General features: G+C 31.2%; 1 protein-coding gene across 7 annotated transcripts in view; it reads right to left on the reverse strand.

The window, feature by feature from the left end:
* The window catches only part of Ankrd17 (ankyrin repeat domain 17), a 147,646-nt gene that overhangs the window by 78,634 nt on the left and 42,827 nt on the right, over positions 1–26,185 (reverse strand). For all 7 annotated transcript variants that reach the window (XM_071614337.1, XM_027950848.2, XM_027950847.2 and 4 more), the window contains exon 2: positions 463–616. In XM_071614337.1, the coding sequence (XP_071470438.1) occupies positions 463–616 (154 nt within the window). The remainder of the gene's footprint in view (positions 1–462; positions 617–26,185) is intronic.

Genomic DNA, 26,185 nt, shown 5'->3' on the forward strand with positions numbered 1-26,185 from the left:
CTTAGCTGGGAACATGCAGATATGGTAATGCAAAAATTCTGCTGTTCTGTGCTTCTCCATGAAAGTCTGAATACTGATTTGGGGATTGCAAGTACATTTTGGCATGCAGGTAGGCAAATTCACAAACATTTCACTCGAGTAATGAAAATTAAAATCTGTTTTAAAATATGTTCCATGTAATTGGCTAGAGAGTAATGATTAACCTTTATGAATTGTTATCATACTAAACACACAAGACCACACATTTATAATAACAAGAGTTTTTATTAGGTTTATGTGCAACTTTGGATAATAAGGTAGATTTCTTTTCCTTTTTCTTTTTTTTTTTTTTCTTTTTTTTTTGTTGGTGGTGGTGCTGGGGATTGAACCCAGGGCCTTGTGCATGCAAGGCAAGCACTCTACCAACTAAGCTATATCCCCAGCCCAGGTAGACTTCTTATTATGTAGAGTTAACAGACATACCTGCAGCTTCTAACAGAGCTTCCAGTCTAGCCTGTGTTTCTGGATCTACTGTCCTGAGGTCTGCACCATCAGCAGTACCTGACAAGAGCAACTTGGAAGCCGTTTCCAGCATTGGATTTTCCAAATCATCCTGATCCAAAATGAAAGACTCCACCTAGAAAACAAACACAAAAAAGAAAAAAAGAAAAAAGAGGAAGAAAGGAAGAATGGACGGAAAAGTGGAAAGAGAAAAAAAGGAAGAAGGACAGAGAAATATGTTAACATAATTACCAATGATAAATATAATGATAACCCTAAATAAATTCAAAAAGATACCTAAGCTCCTTGCTTAACAATAGAAAATTATATTTGTGTAAGAACTTATTATTTAAGAACAGTCTCATTTTGTTTACTGAAATCGTATGTGTTCTTTTCAATTTTAATGTGGTTATGAGATATGTGAGTTTACAAAGTTAGTTATTAAGCTATAAAACTTTGACTTTAAGAGAAGACATAAATCAGCAGTTCCTCCCTCTTTCAGACCTTAAATCAGTCTTTAAATGCATTACTTTCAGGATGCTTTTATACATTTATGAACTACTATGCTTGCAAGAACTTCATCTAAGGCTTATATTTAATAATATTATTAAATATTGAGGTTAAACAGTAATATAAAAAAATCGTATAACCATTAACTTCATCAGAAAAATTTTTTAAGTACTGGAAATCTATCAATTATCTAGGCAAATAAATATGAATTCTAAAATTCTTATTTGTGCTTGGAAACTTTATTACTGGCAATAAATATTGTCAATTAAAGTAACAGGCTCACTTCTATCATTTTTAGAATGTCTGCCAAACACTGAGTTTGTCAGTTGTACTTTTCAGTACAAATGCTATTTCATGAAAAAATATGGCTCATTCACCTTACATCTTGAAAACAAAAACACCACTGCCTTTCCTCCAAACACCCTATTTTTTAATGTAGCAGAAGTGCTTTATGTATACTTCCAATTTTGTCACACCCAGTCATATTAAAAGAACATGCATTAAAAAGTGGAGCTTTTATAAAATTAATAACCTTACTGCTTTCATTTTTAAGGTAAAATTGGCTTTTAATGTTTCTTTAACTACAAGTACATGGCAACCAAAAATACAATGAAACTAGAATAGTTTGATGCCATGACCTTAAGAAATCAGAATGTTTACTTGCAAAGATGCTCTTGTACCACTAGTGCAATGTCAACATAGTAAAAATGACAATTTCTTAGTATTATGATGAAAATAGTTTTGAACACCTCAAACACCCTGAAACGAACTTTGGGACCCTGAGAAGCCCACAGACCTATATCGAGAACCACTAACCTTAAAAAAAAAAAAAAGAAAGAAAGAAAAATCAGATTCAATTAAAAGAAATTTAAAGAATTATAAACTCCTAAGGAATAGGGAAAATTTTCATTCTGAAAATCTCTGTTGTAGTGCTACTTATAAAGAGATATTAAAATATATTTCTTGAGCTGGGATTGTGGCTCAGAGGTAGAGTGCTCGCCTAGCATGCGTGGGGTACTGGGTTTGATTCTCAGCACCACATACAAATAAATAAAATTTAAAATATATATATATTTCTTTCTGTTTATTAATAACAATGTTGATAATAATTATTATATTAAATATCACTAATATGATCCAAAGAAACTAACTTCACAAATCTAAAGTAATTTTAACATTATTAATAACTAAAATAGACATATAAAAGCAATTAACAACCTACAGCATAATCATGCTCATACCTAGTATGCACAAGTCAGGAGTAACAAAAATACCTTAAAGAATAAATATGTTAACAAGCATATAAGAATTCTAAAATGTTCCATTTTTAAATGGTGACAAATGGTCACCTATCAAGTAACCATGTGTAGTGTAATTTTTAATCAACACATTTACTATTAAATTAGATTTCTACTATTTCAAAAGCAAACAAATACAGAATTGCCTGAAATAGCGTAAATGTTTGAAAATTTTCATAAAAATTTAAAGTATACATTAACTTTAACCAATCAAAAACCACTGTTAAGGTGTTAAAGTAAAAAAACCATAACAATTTTTTTATAGGTTCAGTTATTTTCAAATGCAGAGGCAAAGGCATGATAAAGCAAAAATCATCTTGGGTAATTAATTAAACTGTTATCGTCTGGGAAAATTGGAAACTAATATGTTATACTTTGGGAACTGGACTTTGGGCATGGTTTGGTCACAGCAAGGTATGATTCAAAACTACATATGGTAAAAATGCCTTCCTATCTTAAAAAATGGTTCAAAAGATGAGTCTGGATCTAAAGAAAAAGCTACTGCCCAATGAAATTTTATCTATTAAAATATCCATAATCATTTCAACTCAATGAGAAGACAAAAGAAAGGAATCAAGCACAGTGAAGACACCTCTAATTCCAGGGACCTGGGACACTGATGCAAGAGGATCACTAAGTCTGAGGCCAACCTGGACAACTTAGTATGATCCTGTCTCAAAATAATAGCAAGGGCTGGGCATGTAGCTCAGTGGTAGAATATTCTTGAGTGTTCAACCCTCACTTGGGTGAGGAGGGTGCAGAGTGGGTGGAGGGAACAAAAGAAATATAGAAACATTAATACAGGTAAGGATGAATAGATGAAAAATGTTTTAAATTGTTTTAGAAAAAAAATCTGTTGTGTACTTGTATTAAAATATCACACTGGACCTCATAAATATGTACTTTGTGTCAATTTAAAATTTTTTTTAATTACGTTTTTTAAACTTACAATAAACACTATAAAAATTTGTAAATTGACTTTAATTTTTTTTTTTTGTCCCAGATTGAACCTGGGGTGCTTAACCACTGAGATAGATCCCTAATCCCCACCTTTTTAAAAAATATTTTTGAGATAGGGTTTCACTAAATTACTTAGGACCTCACTAAGTTGTTAACACTGGCTTTAAATTTGTGATCCTCCTGTCTCAACCTCCTGAGTAACTGGGATGGCACACATGTTCTATCATACCCTGCATAAATTGATTTTTAAATCAATTACTTTTACAATGTAAAAAAATTTTTGAGTGGCTGGGATTGTGGCTCAGTGGTAGGACAGCTTGCCTAGCTTGTGTGAGGCACTGGGTTCAATTCTCAGTACCACATATAATAAAGGTCCATCAACAACTAAAAAAATATTTTTTAAAATGATAATTGAAAAACAGTAAATTTAAATGACTATGAAATACTACATAGAGAACTTTAAAGTAGCCAGTGGAACAAAATGTTACCTTTATTTCTTTATTAAACACATATTTATTTAAAACCATTTTTTTATGATTTGGATCTGGAATTGCCCCCAGAGGCTCAAGGGTGAAGGTTGGTTCCAAGGCAGCAATGTTCAGAGGTGAGATTCTTGGGAAGAGATTGGATCATAAGGACTCTCCTCATCAATGGATTAACCCACAGGTAGATTCATAGCTGATGACATTATTGAGAGGTGGTGGATACTGTAGGAGGTAGGGTCTAGCTGGAAAAAGTAGGTCACTAGGGGATGTGCCCTGAAGGGGTATTTCTTATCCAAGGGCCCCTTCCCCTCACTCAGTCTACTGCCCAGCTGCCATTGAAGTGAGCAGCTTTTGCTCAGTCACATCCCTCTGCCCACCAACAGCTCCAAAACAATAAAGCCAGTCAATCATGGTCTGAAATCATAAGCCAGAATAAATCCTTCCTTTTCTTGTAAAAGTTGTTTTTCTCATGTATTTTGTCATAGCAATAAAAAGTTGATTAACACATTCTATGGGCAAAAGATAACGATTTACTACTAGGGGATACAAATGTTTGTAAAAACCAACCCTACTATCTAAGAAACTTATATATCTTTTAATGAAATTACATACAAATAAAAAAATACAAGATAAAAAAATAAATAAGTAATGAGAGAAAAAAGAGCCATACAAATTCAGAGAAAAAGTCTAAGAGTACTTCCTCCTTTAACATCAATTTTTGTTTTTCCAACTGAAGGGCAGGGGAGTGTAGCTCACGAAAGACTCCAGGGTTGATACCTGGTGCCATACAATAATATTCAATACTCTTTCCAACTGGGAGGATCTTATGCTACATTATAGAGTAAGTGCAAAAAGAATGAAATGAAGGTGCAATCTCATAAATATACAAAAATACACTTATTTTTCTCTTATTTAAATGTAAGACAGATTATGAGCATAAATACACCTTTCTACTACACCCTCAGCTGAGATAGTTCAGACTAAAAACTGAGGCTTTTTCCCACGGAAAACTCACTCATCTTTACTATATGATTCTTACAAAAAATTTTTATGATTCATAATCAAGTTCTGGAAAATAAATATTAAAAATGGTCTGAATTAAGAAATTTAAATAAATATTTTAAATACTTTATTTTATTACATACGGTTCTTGGGATTGAACCCGGGGCCTTGCATATGTTATGTTCACTAAGAGGGGAAAAATGCTATTAAGGTTATGAATACATAAAGTATGACAACTAAAGTTAAAATTAAAGTATTTTGGTTGTGTTATTTTAACCAGTTGGATATTTCATGAAATGAAGCATGTATCAAATTTATGTATGAAGAACCATCTGGAAGAGCCAGAGAAAAGGGGGGAAAAAAAACAAAAATCAAACAAAGAAGAAGGACTTCAAGTTCAAGGCTAGCCTAGGCAACCTGGGGAGACCCTGTCTCAAAACAAAAAAAACTAAGGACTTAACTCAGTGGCAAAGCACTGGCCTAGTATGCACAAGGCCCTAGGTTAATCCTGAGTACCTCAAAAAAAAAAAGGGAGGGTGGGGGAAGAGAGAGAAAAGAAAGCAAGACAATGCCAAGAGCCAGAGAAAATGGCAGGTTTCTAAATATCTAACACAATGGGACCAATTATCCAATTAACTAGTTCAAGAGAACACCAGAAATTTCAAGGCTGGAGTAATAAAAAGGTCTACTTTTGTACTGTTTTAGAAAAGTGGAGTTTAAATTTTTCATTTAGGAAATCAGGCTGTTACCACCTAAGTCTACTATTTAAGTACTAAAAGTGGAATAGTCAAACATTATATGCCCCTTATTTCTGCAACATATAAAAACAAGCAGTACCTCCAATGAAGAATTCTTGCCCCTCCAAATAAACAATAACCTAATAAAGCCTTTAGAAATAACTTCCAGTTTAAAAACAAAATAAGGCATTGAGAACAAGATGAATTAGTTTTTCAAAATACGCACTACTGATATTTTGGGTCAGATAATTATTTGTTGGGGGGCTGTCCTCTTCACTTTATGTATTTAACAGCATTCTGTGGTCCCTACTCATCAGAAACCAGTAGCAACACTACTTCATCTTGTCAATCAAAAATATTTCCAAATATTGCCAAATATCCCCTTGGAAGAGAAAAGAACCCCCTCCTCCATAAAATCCTAGGAGGAAAAAGGAGGTTGAGAAACACTGAGTTAATAAACAGAAACAGACATCTAAAATGTGGAATATTTTACAATATTACCAACCACTTTAAGTAAACAGAACGGGAACAAAAAATAAAAAAACTGCTCTAAATAAAAGATACTTGAAAACTATAACCAGCAAAATAATATAGACATTTAAATCCTGATTCAAACAAGCCAACTATAAAAAAATTTCATTTTTGAGACAAGAAGAAATCTACATAAGTACTGGCTATTAAGGAATTCAAAGATATTACTTTGATTATATAAAAAATGTCCTTTATCTTTTAGATATGCATACTGTAGAATGTAAAAATAATATTAAGACTCTGTCATAAAATGCTTGAGGAAAACAAAGCTGTTTGGAAAATTCTTACTAACACTGAACCTGAGAGATACACATATATAGAAAGAGGATTTTTGTATAAGTCTCTGCAGTTTTGTGCATGTTAAATGCTTTTGGTTTTGAAAGATTAAAGATGATGCTTCATTGCAGAGGTTGCTTTTGTTTAAAGAAAAAAACTATAACATTAAAAGAAAAACTTTGCCCATCTTCTCCCCAAAGTAAACCCAGTTTAATACTCAAAACACAAAGACATGGAAATTTGGAGATGCTAGACCATCTGACTGTGAATATTAGCATTACATTTAAAAGGAACTCTTCCTCAAAATAGATACACTATTTCTGACATACTAGAGAAGAATAATCCAGAGGATAAGGAGACAGTATATTTAGATTAATCAGACATCATGCATAGAAACTCCACTCAAAAAATATCTACCACCAATTACATATTATGGGTAAAAGAGTACCCTAACCACTGTTAAAACAAATGCCAAATGTCTTCTTTGATATAAGGAGAGTAACTAAGAACAGAGTAGGGAGGAAGAGCATGAGAAGAAGCTTAACATTAAACAGGGATGAGAGGTGGGAGGGAAAGGGAGAGAGAAGAGAAATTACATGGAAATGGAAGGAGACCCTCATGGTTATACAAAATTACATACAAGAGGAAGTGAGGGGAAAGGGAAAAAAAAAAAAAAAACAAGGGGGAGAAATGAATTACAGTAGATGGGGTAGAGAGAGAAGAGGGGAGGGGAAGGGAAGTGAGGGGGGGGACAGTAGAGGATAGGAAAGACAGCAGAATACAACAGACACTAGTATGGCAATATGTAAATCAGTGGGTGTGTAACTGATGTGATTCTGCAATCTGTATATGGGGTAAAAATGGGAGTTCATAACCCACTTGAATCAAAGTGTGAAATATGATATGTCAAGAACTATGTAATGTTTTGAACAACCAACAATAAAAATTAAAAAAAAAGAAAGAAAAAAACGGATTTTATTATCAATGTCTTCTACAGAAAGACAACATTAAGTGCAAACAACTCAAACAAGTTTGAAAACAGTGCTAAATAGATAATAACACATTGTGCACAGAAAGAAGAAAAAATTCTGAAAGAGAGTAGTAAAAGAATGATGCTTAAGGAAGATGGAGACTTTAAATTATGAGGTTAAGCTCAGCTTACAAACATTTGAGCAGTAAGGCAAACAATTTTAGTGTTTTAGAAAGATAACTAGAGGGACTAGGGTTGTGGCTCAGTGGCAGCATGCTCGCCTAGCATGCATGAGGCATTGGGTTCAATCCTCAGCATCACATAAAAACAAAATAATGTGTCCACATAAACTAAAGATACATAAATAAATAAATATTTTTTAAAAAGAAAGATAACTAGAGACCTTGTAAAAGGTGTTTTTGGACAAATCACCTTTCATATAAATGTGATATCAGAGACAAAGAAAGCAATCAGAAACTTACTTTAACACATTAAATGTAAGATTACATGATGTGAGAATAAGGAAAAATATCTCTAAGGATAAACAAACATACTTCTATCCTGTGTACTTATTTATCACTGAATTTCAAGATAGTGATTTGAATTTTAAACTGATAATGTATCTTCCAAGAAAGGTAATCTAAATCTTTATTAAACTACAAATGTTTTTTAGAACAACAAATAATTCCACACTTGCTCCAGGAAATAAAAATATTTTCAATCCAAAGTTCACCACACTTAAAATTTTTAAATATCTTAATAAATCCAATCAATATGGAAAACCTCTCTAAAAGAATGTTTATGATAAAGGTTTTTTTTTTTTAATTTTTTTTCCTGGAATTTTACTTTTACTGAATGTATTTGATTTTTTTATGACCCATTTGGTCATTCCAATGATATAAATGGGTTTATAAATACATATCTATAATACTATTTTTACTTACCAAAACAAACAAACAAACAAAAAACCCTCTTAAAACAACTTAGAACTGTCATGAACTGAATTACTTAAGATGTCACTTACTCAGTGATATTAAAATCATAGGCTAAGTGAATGTAATGCTAGCTAAATACATTTTCCAAATACTGGTATCATTTATTATCATGAACATATCTTTTGCATATAAAAAGATACTAAAGAGCTGTACATAAAGAAGCTGCACATAAAAGCTAAGAAACTATAACTTGAATCTATGACAATAATAATTGAATGTATTCTTTTTGTGTGTGTGGTGATGGTGGTGATTAAGTCACACTTGCACACCCAACTCCCTGAAGAAATTCTTAATAGTTTACAATGTCTCTAAAGCCCAGAAAAAATATTATTTGCTTTTCAAAGTTCTTTTTTTTTTTTATTTTGTTCTAATGGTTATGACAGTAGAATGCACCTTATTCTTTGAAATCAGATAATCACAGATACATATAGATATTCCACAGATAAGTGCTGGGATGGAATTATATATAAATAAAATAGTATAACTTATAAACTCATCATTAATTTATTCTTCTACACATGGCCCCATATCCTAATAAAAATTCCTTTGGTTTGTGTTTCATATAGTCACAAACAAGAGTTAAACTTCAGTAAAATACTATACTTGTTCATAAAGACTAAACTGTTCCAAAACTAACATAACTGAGATAGAATTTTTTTACTCTATACAGACAAAATTTGCAAAGTCACTGAGAACTAATATACGTATAACATGAAGACTAAAAAGATAAAATAAAGTAAAATACAGTTTTTCTTGTAAAAAGAATGTCAATGAATACTATGATTATGATAAAATTGAGATTAAAACTAAAATGAACCTGATTAAATAAGTCAGCTTTCAAAAGTATATTTATAAAAAGCGATTTATTCCTTCCTACATTTTTCATATTCATCTATCCATATAAAAAACATCAGTTAAGCACATACTATTATCTAGAAATACGCAAAGAATCAGTGATACAATTAACATGACTTTATTTGACACAAAACATGAACTCCGTTTTATGCTTCAAATTGCTTATTTGCTTGGCATTCAATATAAAATTATTAATATAATCCAATATAAAATTTAATGGTTATAAATTTTATCAAGTAGGCAAATTACAAATGTTTAAAGTAAGACAAAATTCGTAAATTCTCAAATCTAGATTTTAAAAGTGGATTCTTCTGTAAAAGAATTAAAGTTGAAGAGTATTTAAAAAAATTTTCACCAAACTCTTTATGAACAGTTAAGATTCAGTAGAAGGATAAAATTTAGTTACAAATTTAGCTTGTTTCTGGTATTATCATTTTTCCATCAATTATCATAAAAACAGCTCCTGAATATAATGATCCCTATGAGATAGCTTTAAAACACCTACAGACACATATACCATAAAATCTACAGGCATAAACCTGCTGAAATTTCAGAATTCTAAAGATAGAAAATACAAAAAGATTTTGGAATGATGAAGGGGGAGGCTGTTAAGATGATTAAAAATCAGATTCATATCAGATTTCCTAAATCCAAAAAAGAAACACGCTTGGATTCATAAAACTAAGCATTTAGAAAAGAAACCAGTAAATACAATATATCTTCAACCTTTCAGATTAATTATCAACAAATAATTCCTTAATGCTAGAAAAGTGAAAGTATATTAAGACATAAACATATTAGTAAGATTATTTTTATAAACACAAGAGCCATAACCGATAATGAAATATGCCAAAACCTACATTCCAAAGGAAGGGAGCAATTAGTTACAAATGCTAGTTAGCTTAATTTAAGATCTACCACAGGATAAGACTAATTCCCAAATGGGGAAGAAAAAAGAAAACTCAATAAATTAAGCTACAGACAGGAAAGGGAATGGGGAGTCAAAGCAATAAGAAAATACAATGTTTTCATTATAACCTTAAATGTTAGGAGAAGACCCAAAACAAAAAGGACAAGTTAATATACAATTAAGTGAAGAAAATTCTTCTATTTTTTTTAAATGACATGCAGATTAGGCTTAAAAGAAACAGTAAGAAAAAATCCAACCATATTCTACTTTGAGGGAGATATTTTCAATCATCATGATTGAAAATGGAATAAAAAAGCAATTTCAGTCAAGGGTGACATTATTCAATTAATATCAGCTGAAAAAAGAATTCAAAATAAAAAGCATTAAATGATAAAGAGAGATTTTATAATAACAGTTAAAACACACTAAGAGTATATAATAGCCAACATTAATGCACCAAACAATATAATAAAGAAACAAAGTAAAAATGCTAGAAATATAAGAAACTAGAAAAATCCATATAACTTAGTGAGAAACTCTGCAGATACTATTACGAAATGAAGAGCAAGCATATGATACAAGAATAAAGAGGATGAAGAAATAGAATTATCTATAGTTCTGGAAAACAGAACCGAGTATACAGTCCTTAAAAATCAAACAAACAAAAATCTGATCAACTTTAAGCAAAAAGGAAAATCTCAATTGTTTTCAAAAATTTATACAAGGTCACATTCTTGGTACATAAAGCTAAAAGAAACTAAAAATTAACAAGTACCAGGGTGTCATGCTATTTGAAAATTTAAAAAGGAAATACAAAAAGTCTATTAACTCTCAGAAATCAAAAGAAATAAAAATTATTATTATTTCCTATTGGATTTGGCCATTTCTGTTTTTACAGAAAAAATTTAGCACTTTAAATGTATTCATTAGAACCAAAGCAGAATTAAAATAAGTAAGATTTAAAATCAAAATACAAATGAAAATATATCCATGTAATTAACAATGCTAAAAACAGAGGCAAAGAAATTGAGAGGGATCAGAAGTTTCATTATTGAAACCTCAAATCTGTTCCTGGGGTAAGACTAGCAAAAACAAACAAGTCTTTGGCAAGTATGATCAAAGAAAATGAAAGAAAGTGAAAAATATAAAAAGAGCTATTAAATTTAGAAAATAACACAATCAATACATGTAAAAGTCTAAACTAAATGAATGGTTTTGTAGAAAAAGGTATTATTGAAATTAAACCCTGAAGAATATATATGCTGAAGAAATCTTAAGGGTAGTCAATGACTGACCTTCAAAATGGTACTGATCCCAAATGGATCTGGAGGTAATTTCTACCAAATTTAAGAAACATTAGAATATTTAAGAAACTGATTATTATTTTATTTACAACACCCAGAAGAGAGATTGGAAAACTCTTTAGCTCACTATAAATAATCTCAACAAACCTAAAATGGAATGGCAAAAAACAAATAAAACAAAAAACTTAAACAAACAATACTTATTAGCAAATTAAATGTAGAAGTAATATAACTACTACAAAAAAGAAACAATAAAAGAGGACACAAAGAAGGAGAATTAATTATAAAAAAAGAAATAATTTCCTTTGCTTAGGTTTTCCTAACACTTCTTTCTTCAGGTCTTAGCTTCTATTTTTTCAAATGATATCATCAAAGGAGGCTCTCTTTACCATACCACCCATTCTGTTTATGTCCTCGAGAACACTAACAGAGCCTGAAATTACCTTGTTATTGGGTACTTCTTTATTTATCTCTGTTCACATAAAAAAGAGGAGCCTTTCAGACTTTTCTGAATAATGACATTATGGTAATAACTGCACATCACTTGTATGTGGCACAGTTCTGGGCACATTACAATATATTAATAAATCTTCACTGGATATTTTTAAAATAAAACATATTATGACCAGCATTAGTAAGTGTAATGTCTACCACATTAAAATATCAGAGTTCAAAAAGAACATAGATCATCTCAACAAAAATACTTGATTAAATATAATAGCCATTACTATAAAAAATACTTGTTAAACTAAAAGTAATCTACCAAAAATATAAAGCACATACACACACACACGTGTACATATAAGCAAAGAAATATATACATGGATACACATGTATATGTGCAGACTACATATACATATCCACAAACATACACAAAACTTTAAAAGTTTAAAAATTAGTAATATTAACTTAAATCAGGAACAAGATGATCAAATCAGAAATAGGAGTGAACAGTTCTAAAACACCTAACCAATGCAATAAGACCAGAACAAAACAAATGAAAAACCCTAAAAGTACAAATATTGAAAAAGAAAATAATGAAATGCCATCATTTTCTGCAAAAGTAATCATCCTTCTAAAAACTTCAAAGTAATCAAATGAAAACTAAATAAGTTGTAAGATCGAGATTAAAAAAGAAAAACCAATAGCCTTCTTATGTATACCCGCAATAAAACCCATCAAAAAGTGTAAAACAGAAAAGATGTAACTCAAAATAGCAAAAACTAAAAAATCCTGGAATGTACCTAACAAGGAAAGTGTTAAGACCTACGCAAAAAAAAACTACAAAACTTTACTAAAGGACATAAAAGACCACCCTGAAGAAATGGAGAAGCATACCATGTTCCTGGATAGGAAGACTCAATAAAGATGTCAATTCTCCCCAAATAAATCTGTAAATTCAATGCACTTCTAATCAAAATCCCAAAGGGATTTTTAATGGAACTTGACATGTTGACTCTAAAGTTCATCTGGAAGAGAAAATACACAAAATTGCCAAAAAATTTTTTGAAAAAGACAATGGGAGGGATGCCCTACCAGATGTCAAATATGGAATTGACAATAATCAAAATTGAATACTGAATCCAGAACACATATATTTGGGACATTTAACATGTGAAAAAGATGGTATCTCAAAACAGTGGGAAAAAAGATATATCACTGAATTATTTTGTAGAATAGCTATGAAGCTGAAAAAATAATTAGACTTCTACCACAGAGTACTTAAAAAATATATATGAATTAAAATCTACTTGAAACATACAAAAGCAATAGTAGAAAATGTTAAGAAACTAAATTGATAAGATAAGAAGGCTTTTCTTAGAAAAGACACAAAAGTCTAGAACCTAAGAAAACACATTTGACAGTGAAAAAATGAAAATCCAAAGATATCTTAAAAGAACACTGATAGGCTAGGATAAAATATTACAAATTATATTGTATATATTGTTTAAAAAATTATAGAAGTTTAAAATTTCAGTAAGGATAAAAATGACAAAATATTGAAGAAATACAAAGATGCAAAATTTACTGGAATCAGGTTAAAAACAAACTGAAATAAAGTATCATTTTTCATCATTGACAAATAATACCTAAAGTTTTAGAGAAAGGTTGGTAAAAACTAAAAATCAACATTTAAAAATGCTTTGGTTTAATTTCCCCTTCTTTTATGTTTTTTGCTTGTTTGCTTGCTTTGGGAGGGTGGCTGCTGGGGCTTTAGCCCAGGAGCACTTTAACACTGAGCCACAATTCCAGCCCCTTTTATTATTTATTTTGAGACCTTATGTTGCTTAGGGCCGAAACTGCAGAGGCTAGTCAAAGTTGCAATCCTTCCTCAGCCTCCTGAGTCACTAAGATTACAGGCATTTGTCACCATACCTGGCTGTGTGTTTTTTTGGTTGGTTTGTGTTTGTTTTTATGTGGAAGTCTAGATGACTGATTTGAAAACTTCATTCTTTTCTAATATAAACATCTAAGGACATAAATTTAACTCTACGCATAGCATTAGCAACATACAAAAAAATTAGGCCTATTTCATTCAATCCAAAATATTTTCTAATTTCCAGTGTGGCTGCCTCTTTGACCCATGTTTTACTTTTAAGTAATTTCCAAATATTTGGAGATTTCCCAGATTATCTTTCTGCTTTTTATTTCATTATGGTCAGAGAACAGAAAATCTTTTTAACTAAAAGTCAATAGGCCCTGGAAATTTTGTTTAGAATAAATAATTACTTTTACTGTGTGAATTTTAAATGAATTTCATGGAAAGGTAATTAACAAAAAAAGGCATATTGTGCTAAATTTTGTTATGTATACTGTGCTACAATAAAAAAAGCAAAAACAAGAAAAAATAATCATCCTTTGTGAGCAGAGTTTATCAAATCAGAGAAAGATTTAAAAGTTAATAGAAATAGTTACACTAGTATTTCTTTTAAATTCAATAGGAAAAGGTGGGGGGGGGGGAGCCATTCTAAGAATCCTAAAAATTTTAAAGGTAGAATGGCTCTTAAAGATCAAAAATATCTATTCTCACACTTACCTCTTGAACATATGTTTGTAACTCTGAAGTGCTCCATCTTAATGTCTTATACTTCAATTCTATCATTTTGCTATATCTATTAAATCTGAACTTTGAACTACATTCTAGAAACTTAAACATTTTCCCTTTCACTCAGTCTATCTGTTCTCTTCTGGGTCATTTCTTTCCTGTCCAGTTCACAGTTAACTGTGCCCATAATTCAAGAGTACTCTCTGGGTAGCTCCCTCAAAATACAACTTTATATGCTTCTATTCTTTGATTGATCAACTAATTTAAATACTGACATGTGCTCTGTATCACCTTGGACCCTTTTGTTTGTTAAATTATATGCCAGGGTAATTTCAACCATAAACAGAAGTTTTAACCATGATTACTTCATTGCAATAACTTGAAAAATTTATCTCTTCCCAGTTTCAGCTGAGCTTAAGTTCTGTATTACCTGAACTGCTAGTTATATTCTCCTGGATATATTATAGGTACTTCAATTAAGCATATCTTCAACTGGTATCTTTCTGTACCCTCTTCCTCATCACCAACAAAAAGAGACCTCTTATTCCTCCCATATATTTTTCTCAGAGGAAAGAACAGAGTTTTGCACTTATTATCTTCATTTCTTCAAAGACTCCACTGACCAGAGGTAATATTCCACAGGGGGCAGCACCAACAGGGGATTTCTAATAGGTTATCATTAGACAAATGAATTATAGAACTGTTTATTTATATATACACACAATTGCATGTACATGCATGCATACATACGTATATACATACATATATATAAACCTAAAAGTGTTCCAATTCTGTTTGAAATATAAATCAAGTCTTATAATTATTAAGAGCTGTCCAATGGTTCCTATTTCACTTAGATAAAAAGCCAAAGTCTTAACAATGTCCCCAAATGGCAAGAATTATTATCTGTTTGGTCATTTATGTAACCTAAGCAACAAAAATAATAACTTTCAATTTTTGGATAAGATCCAACAAAAATGGATATTCTTGGCATATCAAACCATGGTGAACAAGAAGTAGCAGTGGAATACTAGTTTGTTACTGATATTCTAGTTGCTCATTTAAAATCAAACATGTACATATGTACCATATTTAATAAATTTCTAAACAGACCAGAGCTGTCAGTTATAACTAGTGTTTCTCTTATCAATTTTGCTTTATATGAATCTAAAGGAAACACCAATTAGAAGGTATATTTTATGTAATGCAATAAAAATAGACTAAACTTATGTTTGCTTGGATTTCCATTAAATTCTAAAATTAAAAAAAAAAAACTGGGAAAAATAGTGAACTCCTTTTTAGGTAAGGCTTTTGAACATTTGTATTAGCATCAGTCTAGATGAAATTGTGAAAGAACTTCAAATTGAGAAAGTTTATATTGCATAGACATTAGTTCCTAAAAAGCTGAAAGTACAGAAAGACACCAAATACCATAAACAAACAAATGTAAAGCAATGCTCCTCCCTTACTATCAAAAAAACTCATTAGAAAAGGGACAGTCACCTTATGTTTGCTTCTTTGTTTGGAAAATACACAGTAGCCCAAAACAATTCAGTCTAACATATAGTTTATATTAACATCACTTGAAAGACTTTTTTAAGGCAAAGAAATGTATCAAGACTAATATTCCTGAAGATATGGTCTCAATTCTAAGTGCTTAAACAAGCCTTTTAAAGATTACTTTAAAAACTAACCCCTAAATAATTTCATTGTGGAGATCAAGAATATATAGCTATATAGGGGAAAAATGAAAAACAATTGTCTTAATACCATCTTCTCTAAGAGTAGGTATTTTTGACTTGATATACAAGCATTATACAGACTATGAAAGTGCTTCCTTGCAAAAATCTTAAGTGCGTGGGAAGATGAGCTCTGGAATACTGTGCCACGTGACACGAAAAGTAACTTTGTTAAAGACATTATTGGCAAAGGTACATATAAAAATCTGGATAAAATTATTTTACAAAATGTGAGACTGGTTTAACAATTACTTTATAAAGTAAGTATACATTTAAGTAGTTCCTCTATATACTAAAATTTATATTTAAGTAGAAATTACACTGACCTCCTCGCTTAAAAGTGGCCTCATGATCAATTTCACAGTACTGAAATATTAAGATTTCCATAACTTAGTTGTTTGTTTATTGGTTATTTATTTATTTTGCATGGCCTGATTAAAAAACGATCTGCAAAGTATTTAGACAATCCCTGGAAACTGACCTGCACTTTGCAAGGTATAACCAAGTAACTCTTATTTTTGGTTGGTGAAGCCTATCTTTACTGATCTCTATTTACCCTATAGTACTTCACACATCAAATAAAATGCTGGTTAAATTTAATGTTAAGTACCACTTTTTATTTCCATGATTTAAAATATGTGAAAAAAAATTAATCTCCAATTAACTCCAATGTGCGATTTGTCGGAATAAATTGACTCATCTCAACTTACATTGGTGTTTGAGTCACCAACTCCCAATCACTCTAAAATGAAAGGTCTAAAATTTTCTCATCTTATAGGTGCAAATACTTCTCAGTTAAGAGAAAGGTAGAAGATGGAAATGCATGTTACTACACAAATACCACTCAAATCTTAGATACCACTAGCTATACAGTAAATACTGTTTACATTATGGAAATTGAGGCTTACCTGTTCTTTACAATATAAACCACTGTGATATAATGCAAAAAATATAGTCTGATTAAGCTTCACATTTTACAAAACAGCACACCAAAAATAACATGGTTAAGGGAGGAGAAAACAGGACTGAGGATATTCCACTGGAAACTTAACCAATTCTGTATTCAAACATTAAAACATATAGTAATAAAAATACTAGCACAACTGAAAAGCCATTAAATTTCCACAAGTAATATACTATGTTAAGCCCAATTCTTGATTTTTAAAAGTAAAGAGAATCCTATCAAAGCACTTCACAAGAAAACAAACTGAGCAAAGGTGAAGAAATTAAGGTAAAAGACATCATATTAAATATAGTCAACGCTTGGTATATCCAACCTTGGCAGTATGTTATATAAGTCAGCCACTATTATTTGATAGTATAAAATTAAAAATATTGAGAACTACTGTGTACAAACTAAGGTTTCTTCAGATTTTGACCACCATCATTTCCTCTAACTTTAGGGTATCCATGCACATATAATCTAAATCAAAATATCTTTTAAATTACGCCAGAACAGTAATTATATACTAGAATTGTCCCAAGAATACTGAAATATATGGTCACTGATCTATCTACCTGCTTAATCGTATACAAAACTTACATTATAGAAACATTCAATGCAACAGAACACTCATACTAAATTGTCATCCATTACCTAGAGTAATAATGACAAGATATCCAGTATTATTTAATTAGCAGTAAAAATAAATCTATACACTGAAACCCTTAAATCACCCAAACAAATTGTTTAGTTTCTCAATGCAAATAAAAATCATGTTTGGTTACACTGCAAATATATAAGAAGGAAATTACTCAACAGCCATCAACTCGATGTTTCATTGATAAAGAGATTATTTAAGGACAGGTCTAATTGACAAAAATCTTAAGAATCCCCAAGAAACCTCATCACCTTAGCGTTAATTGTTAGTGGTACTAATGACTATATTAAGCTGTATTATTTACTTTCTCGTCTAACTAATGACTATATTAAGTTGTATTATTTACTTTCTCGTCTAATTTGTTGGTCTTATAACTAGAATGCAAACTCTGTAAAAACAGAAAATTAATCTGTTTTTCTGCTGTAATTCAAGTCAAGAGCAGTGCAGGATACAGGAAAGCAATTTCTTGAATGAACATTACACTGAAGATATTTAGCTTTGAAGTAAGGCGCAGGGGCACAGACCTGTAATCCCAGTAACTCAGGAAGCTAAGAAAAATCATAAGTTTGAGGTCAGATACATATCTTAGCAAGACCCTGTTCTCAAAATTGAAACTAAAAGGGGCTGGTGATGTTAGCTCAGTGGTAGAGCATTCTTGGGTTCGATCCCTAAGAGTTTGGGGGGGGGGGTATTTAACTGTGACAAATCCTTTATTTGGGGATCCTGAGACATCTCCATTCCTCCCTATTTTTTCATCACTTAAAACACTTCTAAAAAAAAGTATATCCATGAAGTACATCTTCTTCATTTACAGGGTACTACTGCATTGACATTTCATATTGGTTTAGTATATGTACTTTCCAAAACTTGAAAAATGCTAAATATTAAAGTGAATTCTTTAAAGAATAAAGAGCTTTATTCTCTATTTGCACTGATTATGGAACAAACATAATTCTAGTTACAAAATAAAATGATATAGGAAGAAAAATTTTGTCCAAATTATTTAAACAGTGAAAAAGACTATGACAGATTATGAAAACTCCCTATTCAAATTTTTTAGAAAGCATCACCCAGTTCAGGTTTGTGCTTCCATTCAGCAATTAATAAAGAAGCAACTTTATTCTCTCATAAAGTTTTTCAGGAAACTTCTTTAAATGCTCTTCACCCATAGTCTCAGTATGGTGGAGTTATACACCAGAATTATTTCTTAAATATACTGATGCCTGGTCCAAACCATGACTTATTCACTCTGGGATATTTTGTGCTTGGGCACAAGGACAATTAAAAGCTCCCCAGGTTAAGTATCATGGTCAAGGTCAAAACCACTGCTTAAAAGATCAAAATTAGCAACTCCATTATGAAAGTAGTTTATTATATGAAGATAAAAATAGCTTATATCTAATAAAAAGCATTTAGTCATTTTAACTGTTGTTGGTTTTTGTTTACATTCAAAACTAGCATTTTATAAGCCACATAAAAGAATCTTTCTCATGCTTTCAATTATTAAGCAAATACCATTAAAATACCTGTAATATTCTCAGCACTGTGCTAGTCACTAAAGAATAAAACTGGATCCCTGATATGTGAAAACTACCTCAAAACATAAAGCCACATCTCCAAATTGATTCCAATAGGAAAATTAAAAGTAATCCAAACATACAAAAATACAGATGTACAATATTACGTTCCCAAGCTATTATGCAATAATATTAGTTATAGTATGTACTTAGAGTTATGTAATAATAAAAAGTGGTACTTCCATTAGATTTAAGGGTTAGGGAAAATATAAACAATATGTGAAGGGGAAAAAGCAAAAACAAATATTTTTATATAATATGATCACAAAAGACTAAAATTGTACATATCTGCAGAGAATGGACTAAAAAAATATATCAAAATTTAATACTGTTCACCTTTTAAACTTGCAATTTTAATTTTCTTTGAATCTTTCCAGATTTTTCTATGCTTTCCATAATATTTTATAACTAATAACATTTTCCATCTCATACATACCTAAAGAGCTAACCACAGGATGATTGCTATCAATAATAATAACCTCAAACAATTTATTTTATATTAGTTGGGGCAATTTTTTTTTTAAATTTTTCACTCAGTATGTTAAGCTCACCAAAGATGTGCAAAGAAACAAAAGCACCTTAGATGATGCTATACAGGCATGGCACACTATCAATAGTTAACACTGTCAGATCATTATGGCAAGTGGCATCTACAATGTCACTGCACTGACATGTTTCTATTAAGTATATACTGCATGCACACAAAATGAATTGACTACAAGGAAACAGAAGAGATTTAGAGAGATTTAAGATGTAGCACTCAATTAGTCAAAAAGATATTTCATTGCAATTTTGCTACAGAAAGTTACAGTACAAATGTCTCCACAAATCAGTAGTTTGAACACAATAACTATGCATTTATAGTCACAACAGACTAACTGGTACCCAAGTAGACAACCCATCTCTTTTAGACAATGGACAACAGGCAAAACAAGGGCATGGCCACTGACAATAACAAAGAAGTGAGATCTGCTGCTTTCCTGCTTTCTGCTGAATCCAGCAGTATTTACCAAACACAGGGCAGGGAGAGGGAACCAAAGTACTACTTAGCTCAGGAGATAAACATTAGAGTTTGGAAAAGCTAAGGTAGCTATAACTTGGGGGCAGAAATTCATGAAGAACAACAGACTGAGAAAAGAATTACTAGGGAGCTGTAAGCTAAACAAGTATGGGAGACATAGAGATCGAACCAGGCCAAAAAAAAAAAAAGGAGAATTACACTGAACACCTGAGGTATTTGGTAGAGAACCCAGAAAGGCCAAACATAAAAGTGGGGCCACTCATAGACTTCTAGAAAAATGTTCTACAAAAGCTTCAAAACAAGTCTCAAAAGGATGAAGCTGATTCTCAAGGAACCTAACTACCAGCCAAAATTAAATTCAATACTTCTTAAAAGGAATGAAATCCTAACACTCAATGCTGTAATATCACCATGTCCAGCATCAAATAAAAATTACTAGACTGCAAAGAAACAAGAAAATATTTCCCATAACCAGGGGGAGAAAAAGTAGAAACAGGCTCTGAAATGAGAGATATTAAATTATAAATTAGCAAATAAAGGCTTGAGAACAGTTCTTTAGGTATGCTCGAAGATTTAAAGAAAATATGAACATAAGGTGGAGAAAAATTAAGTCTGTGAAACTGAATAATCAAACAGAATTTCTAGAGTTGAAAAACAATATTTGAAATAAAAAATTCACTAAATAGCCTGTAACATGTGATTAGATGTTGCAAAAGACCAGTGTAATCTTAAGACAGTAACAGAAGTTATTCAAATTTAAGCACAAAGAGAAAAAGGTTTAAAAAAAAAAAAAAGGGCAGAGACAAAATTATCTTTGGGACAATATCAAGTGATCTAACAGCATGTCACTGGAATTCTGGGATAAAAACAGGTGGAAAGACAAGAAAAACATTTGAAGAAATAGTCTGAAAACTATCTAAATTTGACAGACTATAAGCTTACAAATACATTAAGGCCAATAAACTTCAAAAAGGATAAACATAAAGAAAAATACACAAGAAAAGTACATCACACTGGAACTATAGAAAAATAATAATAAAGGGGAAAAAAGAGGAAAAATGACATTATATACAGAAGTTCTATTATCAGAAGGACTGAAAGACAGAAGACCAAAAAAAAAAATTCATTTAAAGTGCTAAAGGGGGGGAAAAAAAGCAACTTTTAAATGAAAAATCCAATATGCTATGCAAATATTCTTCAAAAGTAAGGAGATATAGAAATGTTTAGACAAAAATCTAAATTTGTTCTCAAATATGTACTATTAAATAAAGAAACTCTGGAGCTGGGGTTGTGGTTCAGCAGAACGACTGCCTGGCACATGTAAGGCCCAAGGTTTGATTCTCAGCACCACATAAAAACAAATAAATAAGTAAAAGGTAGTGTGTCCAACTACAACTAAAAAATAATTTTTTTTTTTTAAAAAAAGAAACTTTAAAAGGAAATCTCCAAAAAGTGGATAGAAAATAATAACCAGTAAAACTGGATACAAAGTGATAAAGAGGACAGAAATGATATAAACATGAATGTCTAACTTTTCTTCATTTAAGAAAATAAATAACAATAACCTATTAAGGCAATTCACACAACATACACAGCAATTAAATGCATGATAATAACCAGATAACCAGAACAGACATATAAGAAATGAAATAAAGTGGTATCAGATTCTTAACATTATATGAGAAATGATATATTATGCAAAGGCAATGATAAATAAACTAGCACATACATATCACAAGCACAAGAACCATCACAAATAAAACAGATAATAAGTTAATGGAGATAATAAAATGGAATATTAAAAATATCCACAAAAGACTCAGCATAATCTAACAAATCTTTAGCAGAAAAGAAAAGAATTGCAACCTCATTTCAAAATATACTACAAAGGTATAATAGTCAAAATAATATGGTATTAACATAAAAACAGGACCATACCAGCAGAAAAACTCAGACCAGTGGAAGAGAATAGAGAGTCTAGCAATAAATTCACCCCTTTCCAATCAACTGATTTTCAACAAAGAAGCCAAGAACATTTAACAGTGAAAGGACAGTCACTTCAACAAATAATACTGGGAGAACTAAATAGATATTCATATTTATAAGAATGAAATTGGACCTTTGTCTCACATCACATACAAAAAAAATGACTCAAAGACTTAAATATAAGATGGATCAAAGACTTAAATAGAAGAGTAAGAATTCTTAAACTACTTGAAGAAAACACAGGAAAAATATTCTATGACACTGCTCAAGCAATGATTTACTTGATGATATCACTAAAAACCACACGGGAAAAAAATTAAAAAAATAAATGAATATGTTTACTTCAAACGAAAATGTTTCTGCACATGTAAACAAACCATCAATGAAGTTAGGACACAACCTACAGAATGAGAAGAAACACTTGCAACTACACATCTTTATGAGGGGCCAATATCCAAAATTAGAACATAAGAATTCAATATCAAGAAGACAATTCAATTTAAAAATGGGGAAAGGACCTGAATAAATATTTATCCAAAGAAAGCATACAAATGGCCAACAGGTATATGAAAAAGTGTTCCAATAATATCAATTTTCAGAGAAATGTGAATTAGAAACACATTCAGATATCATATCCCACAAGTGCTAGAACAGCTAATATCAAAACAACAAAAGACAGCAAGTATTGGTCAAGGACGTAGAGAAAGGTATACTGTTGGTGGAAACAAATTAGTACAGCCATTAGGAAGAACAGTATGGAAGTTCTTGGAAAAAAAATGAAAGAATTAACGTATGATTCAGAAATCTCACTACTAATTATATATCTAAGGGAAATAATATCAGTATTTCACAAAGATAACTGCAATTGAATGCTCACTGAAACATTTTTCACAAAACCCAAGATGTAGGAATCAATCTAAGTGAATTGAATATTAATAAAAATGAATTGAATATTAATAAAAATGCCACACATCAAAATTTGTGGTATAGCCAGGTATGATGGATAAATTAACAAGAAAATACGTTATACATACAAAATGAAATACTATTTAGCCTTTAAAAAGGAAATCCTGCCATTTGAGACAACATGGATGAACCCTGAGGATATCATGCTAAGGGAAACAAGACATGCACAGACACACATATACACTTATTTGTACAACCAAAAAAGGGTCAAGTTCATAGAAGTAGAATGGGGGAGGGTATCAAAGTTTCTGTTAGGAGAAATAAGTTGAGATGTATTTACAATGCCTCTATAGCTAGTAACAATGTATACTTGAAAACTCCTGAAAGTAGATTTTATGTATTCTCATCACAAATAGTTGGTATGAGAAACAATGCACCAATCAATTAGCTCAGTTTAGCCATCATGCCTTACAACATAAATATATACAATTTTTATTTTTAAATTAAAATTATAAACACTAAATAAGGTAATATAAAAGGCATAAACAAAAGAAAAAGAATAACAAACAGGACAAATAGAAAACACTTAGTCAGCTTTGGAGGCTGAAGCAGGAGGATGGGTTCAAAGCCAGCCTCAGCAACTTAGTGAGGCCCCAATTAACTCAGCAAGACCTTGTCTCAAAACAAAAGGGCCAGATGTGACTTGGTAGTTGAGCACCCCTGGGCTCGACCCCAAATAAATGATAGATAAATACAATTAGCAAGATAGTAGAAAACATAAAATACTGATAATCACATCAAGTGAAGATGGACTAAATGTAGGAAAAGACAAAAATATTAACAAGAAAAAAGGAAAAACTATTTGCAAGCCCTCTATAAAAAACACTATTTAAATATAGTCATTTTAAAACAATGGAGAAAGATATGCCACGCAATCATTAGTCACAGAAATGCTGGTAGAACTATTACTAACATCAAAGTATATTTCAGACAAAATAAGAAATATTAACAAAGCTAAAGATGAACATTTCATAATAAAAGGATCATTTTGGCAAGAATATATAGTAATCCTAAATTTGAACATATTTCATAAAAAAAGTTCCATATACAAAGCAAAAACTGACAAATCGGAAAAAAATAAACCTCTGTTATATTTGGAGATTTCAACATTTGTCCCAACATCAAGGGAAAAAAATAGAAAATCAGTAAGAACATAAAAAACTTGAACATTATTAACAAACAATCTAATTGACATTTATAGAATATTTAAAAATTAAAGAGAATATACTCTTCAAGAATCCAGAGAACATTCACTAACTAAAATGGACCATACTTAGGGAAATAAAGCAACATTTAATACATTTAAAAGAAATGAAATCAGAATGTACTACATTTCCTGGCCAAATTAAATTGGAAGCCTATAATATCCCGACATATTTAGAAATGAAACAATACTTTTTAAAAGATCAAAGAAATGAAATAATTAACTTTTAAATAACCCATACATCCACTCTCAGAAAGGGTCCTTCATCTAAACTACAGATCAAAAATGATTTGATCCAGGGCTGGGGTTGTAGCTTGGTGGTACAGAGCTTACCTAGCATGCGGGAAGCACTGGGTTTGATCCTCAACAACATATAAATAAAGTTATTGTGTCCTTCTACAACTAAATTTTTTTTTTTTAATTTAAAAAAATGATTTGATCCAGGCACTGTGGTGCATACCTGCAATCACAGTGGCTTAGGAGGCTTGAGGCAAGAGGATAATCAAGTCCAAAGGCAGCCCCAGAAACTTAGTGAGTCCCATGCAATTCAGCAAAACCCTGTTTCTTAAGTAAAATATTTTAAAAAGGACTCAGTAGTTAAGTACTCTCGCTGATTCAATCTTCCCTACCAAAAAAATTAAAAACTTTTTAAAAAATAATTTGAGCAACTTACATTCTCAATTCTCCCAAAATTGATATAGAAATAGAACGTCAAAAAAGCACAGAACATAATGTCCAAAAGTAATTGGCATTACAGTTTAACTTTCATTTGAATCTGAGTTAAGAAAAACAGAGTGAATCAGAGGAAATCACGAGATGTTAGAAAACTTTCAGAAATGAATATTAATAAAAATGCCACACATCAAAATTTGTGGTATAGCCAGATATGGTGGGGCACACCTGTAATCCCACCTTTAGACTAGGGAGGCTGAGGCAGGAGGATTTCAAGTTCAAGGGTATCCTCAGCAATTTAGCAAGGCCTTAAGTAACAGCAAAATCCAGTCAGACCCAGTGGCACACACATGTAATTTCAAGTACTCTGGAGGCTTAAGTTCCTCTGCAAGTTCCTCAGCAACTTGGTAAGACTCTGTCTCAAAAATAAAAAATAAAGCTGAGCACAGCAGTGTGCACCTGCAATCCAGTGGCTTGGGAGGCTGAGACAGGAAGGCTAGAGATGTAGCTCGGGTGTAAAGTGTCCCTAGGTTAAATCCCCTGAAAGAATGAATGAATGAATAAACAGGCCTGGGAATAAAGCACAGTAGTAGAGTTTACCTGGGTTCAATCACCTATACAACAAGAAAACCACTGGTAGAAAATTCTTGTATCTACTAAAGAAACTGAAATTTTAATTAAAACCTTCTCACAAAATTCTAGTAGCAAAAAATCATGAACTTTCAGAAAGGAGGCAAAAAGGACATACACTCCATTACTTTATGACAGTAGCATTTCTCTAATAGGAGAAGAGATCAAGGTACTAGAAGAAAACTAAAGAAAAATATGCCTTGTGAACAATAATAATCCTTTATAAGGTACTAGCAAATCAAATCCAGTCAAACATAAAAGAGGTTATATATCACTATCCAGTGGAGATTATCCCAAGAATACAAAGTTGGTTTAAAATCTAAGATCAATTTAATATAATTCACACAATAATAAAATAAAGGACATAAATGTCAGGATCAATCTTGAAAGATGCAGATAAAAGCACCAGACAAAACTCAACTCTTTAAGG

The sequence above is a fragment of the Marmota flaviventris genome, chromosome 7 (assembly GCF_047511675.1).
Source record: "Marmota flaviventris isolate mMarFla1 chromosome 7, mMarFla1.hap1, whole genome shotgun sequence".
Lineage (NCBI taxonomy): Eukaryota > Metazoa > Chordata > Mammalia > Rodentia > Sciuridae > Marmota > Marmota flaviventris.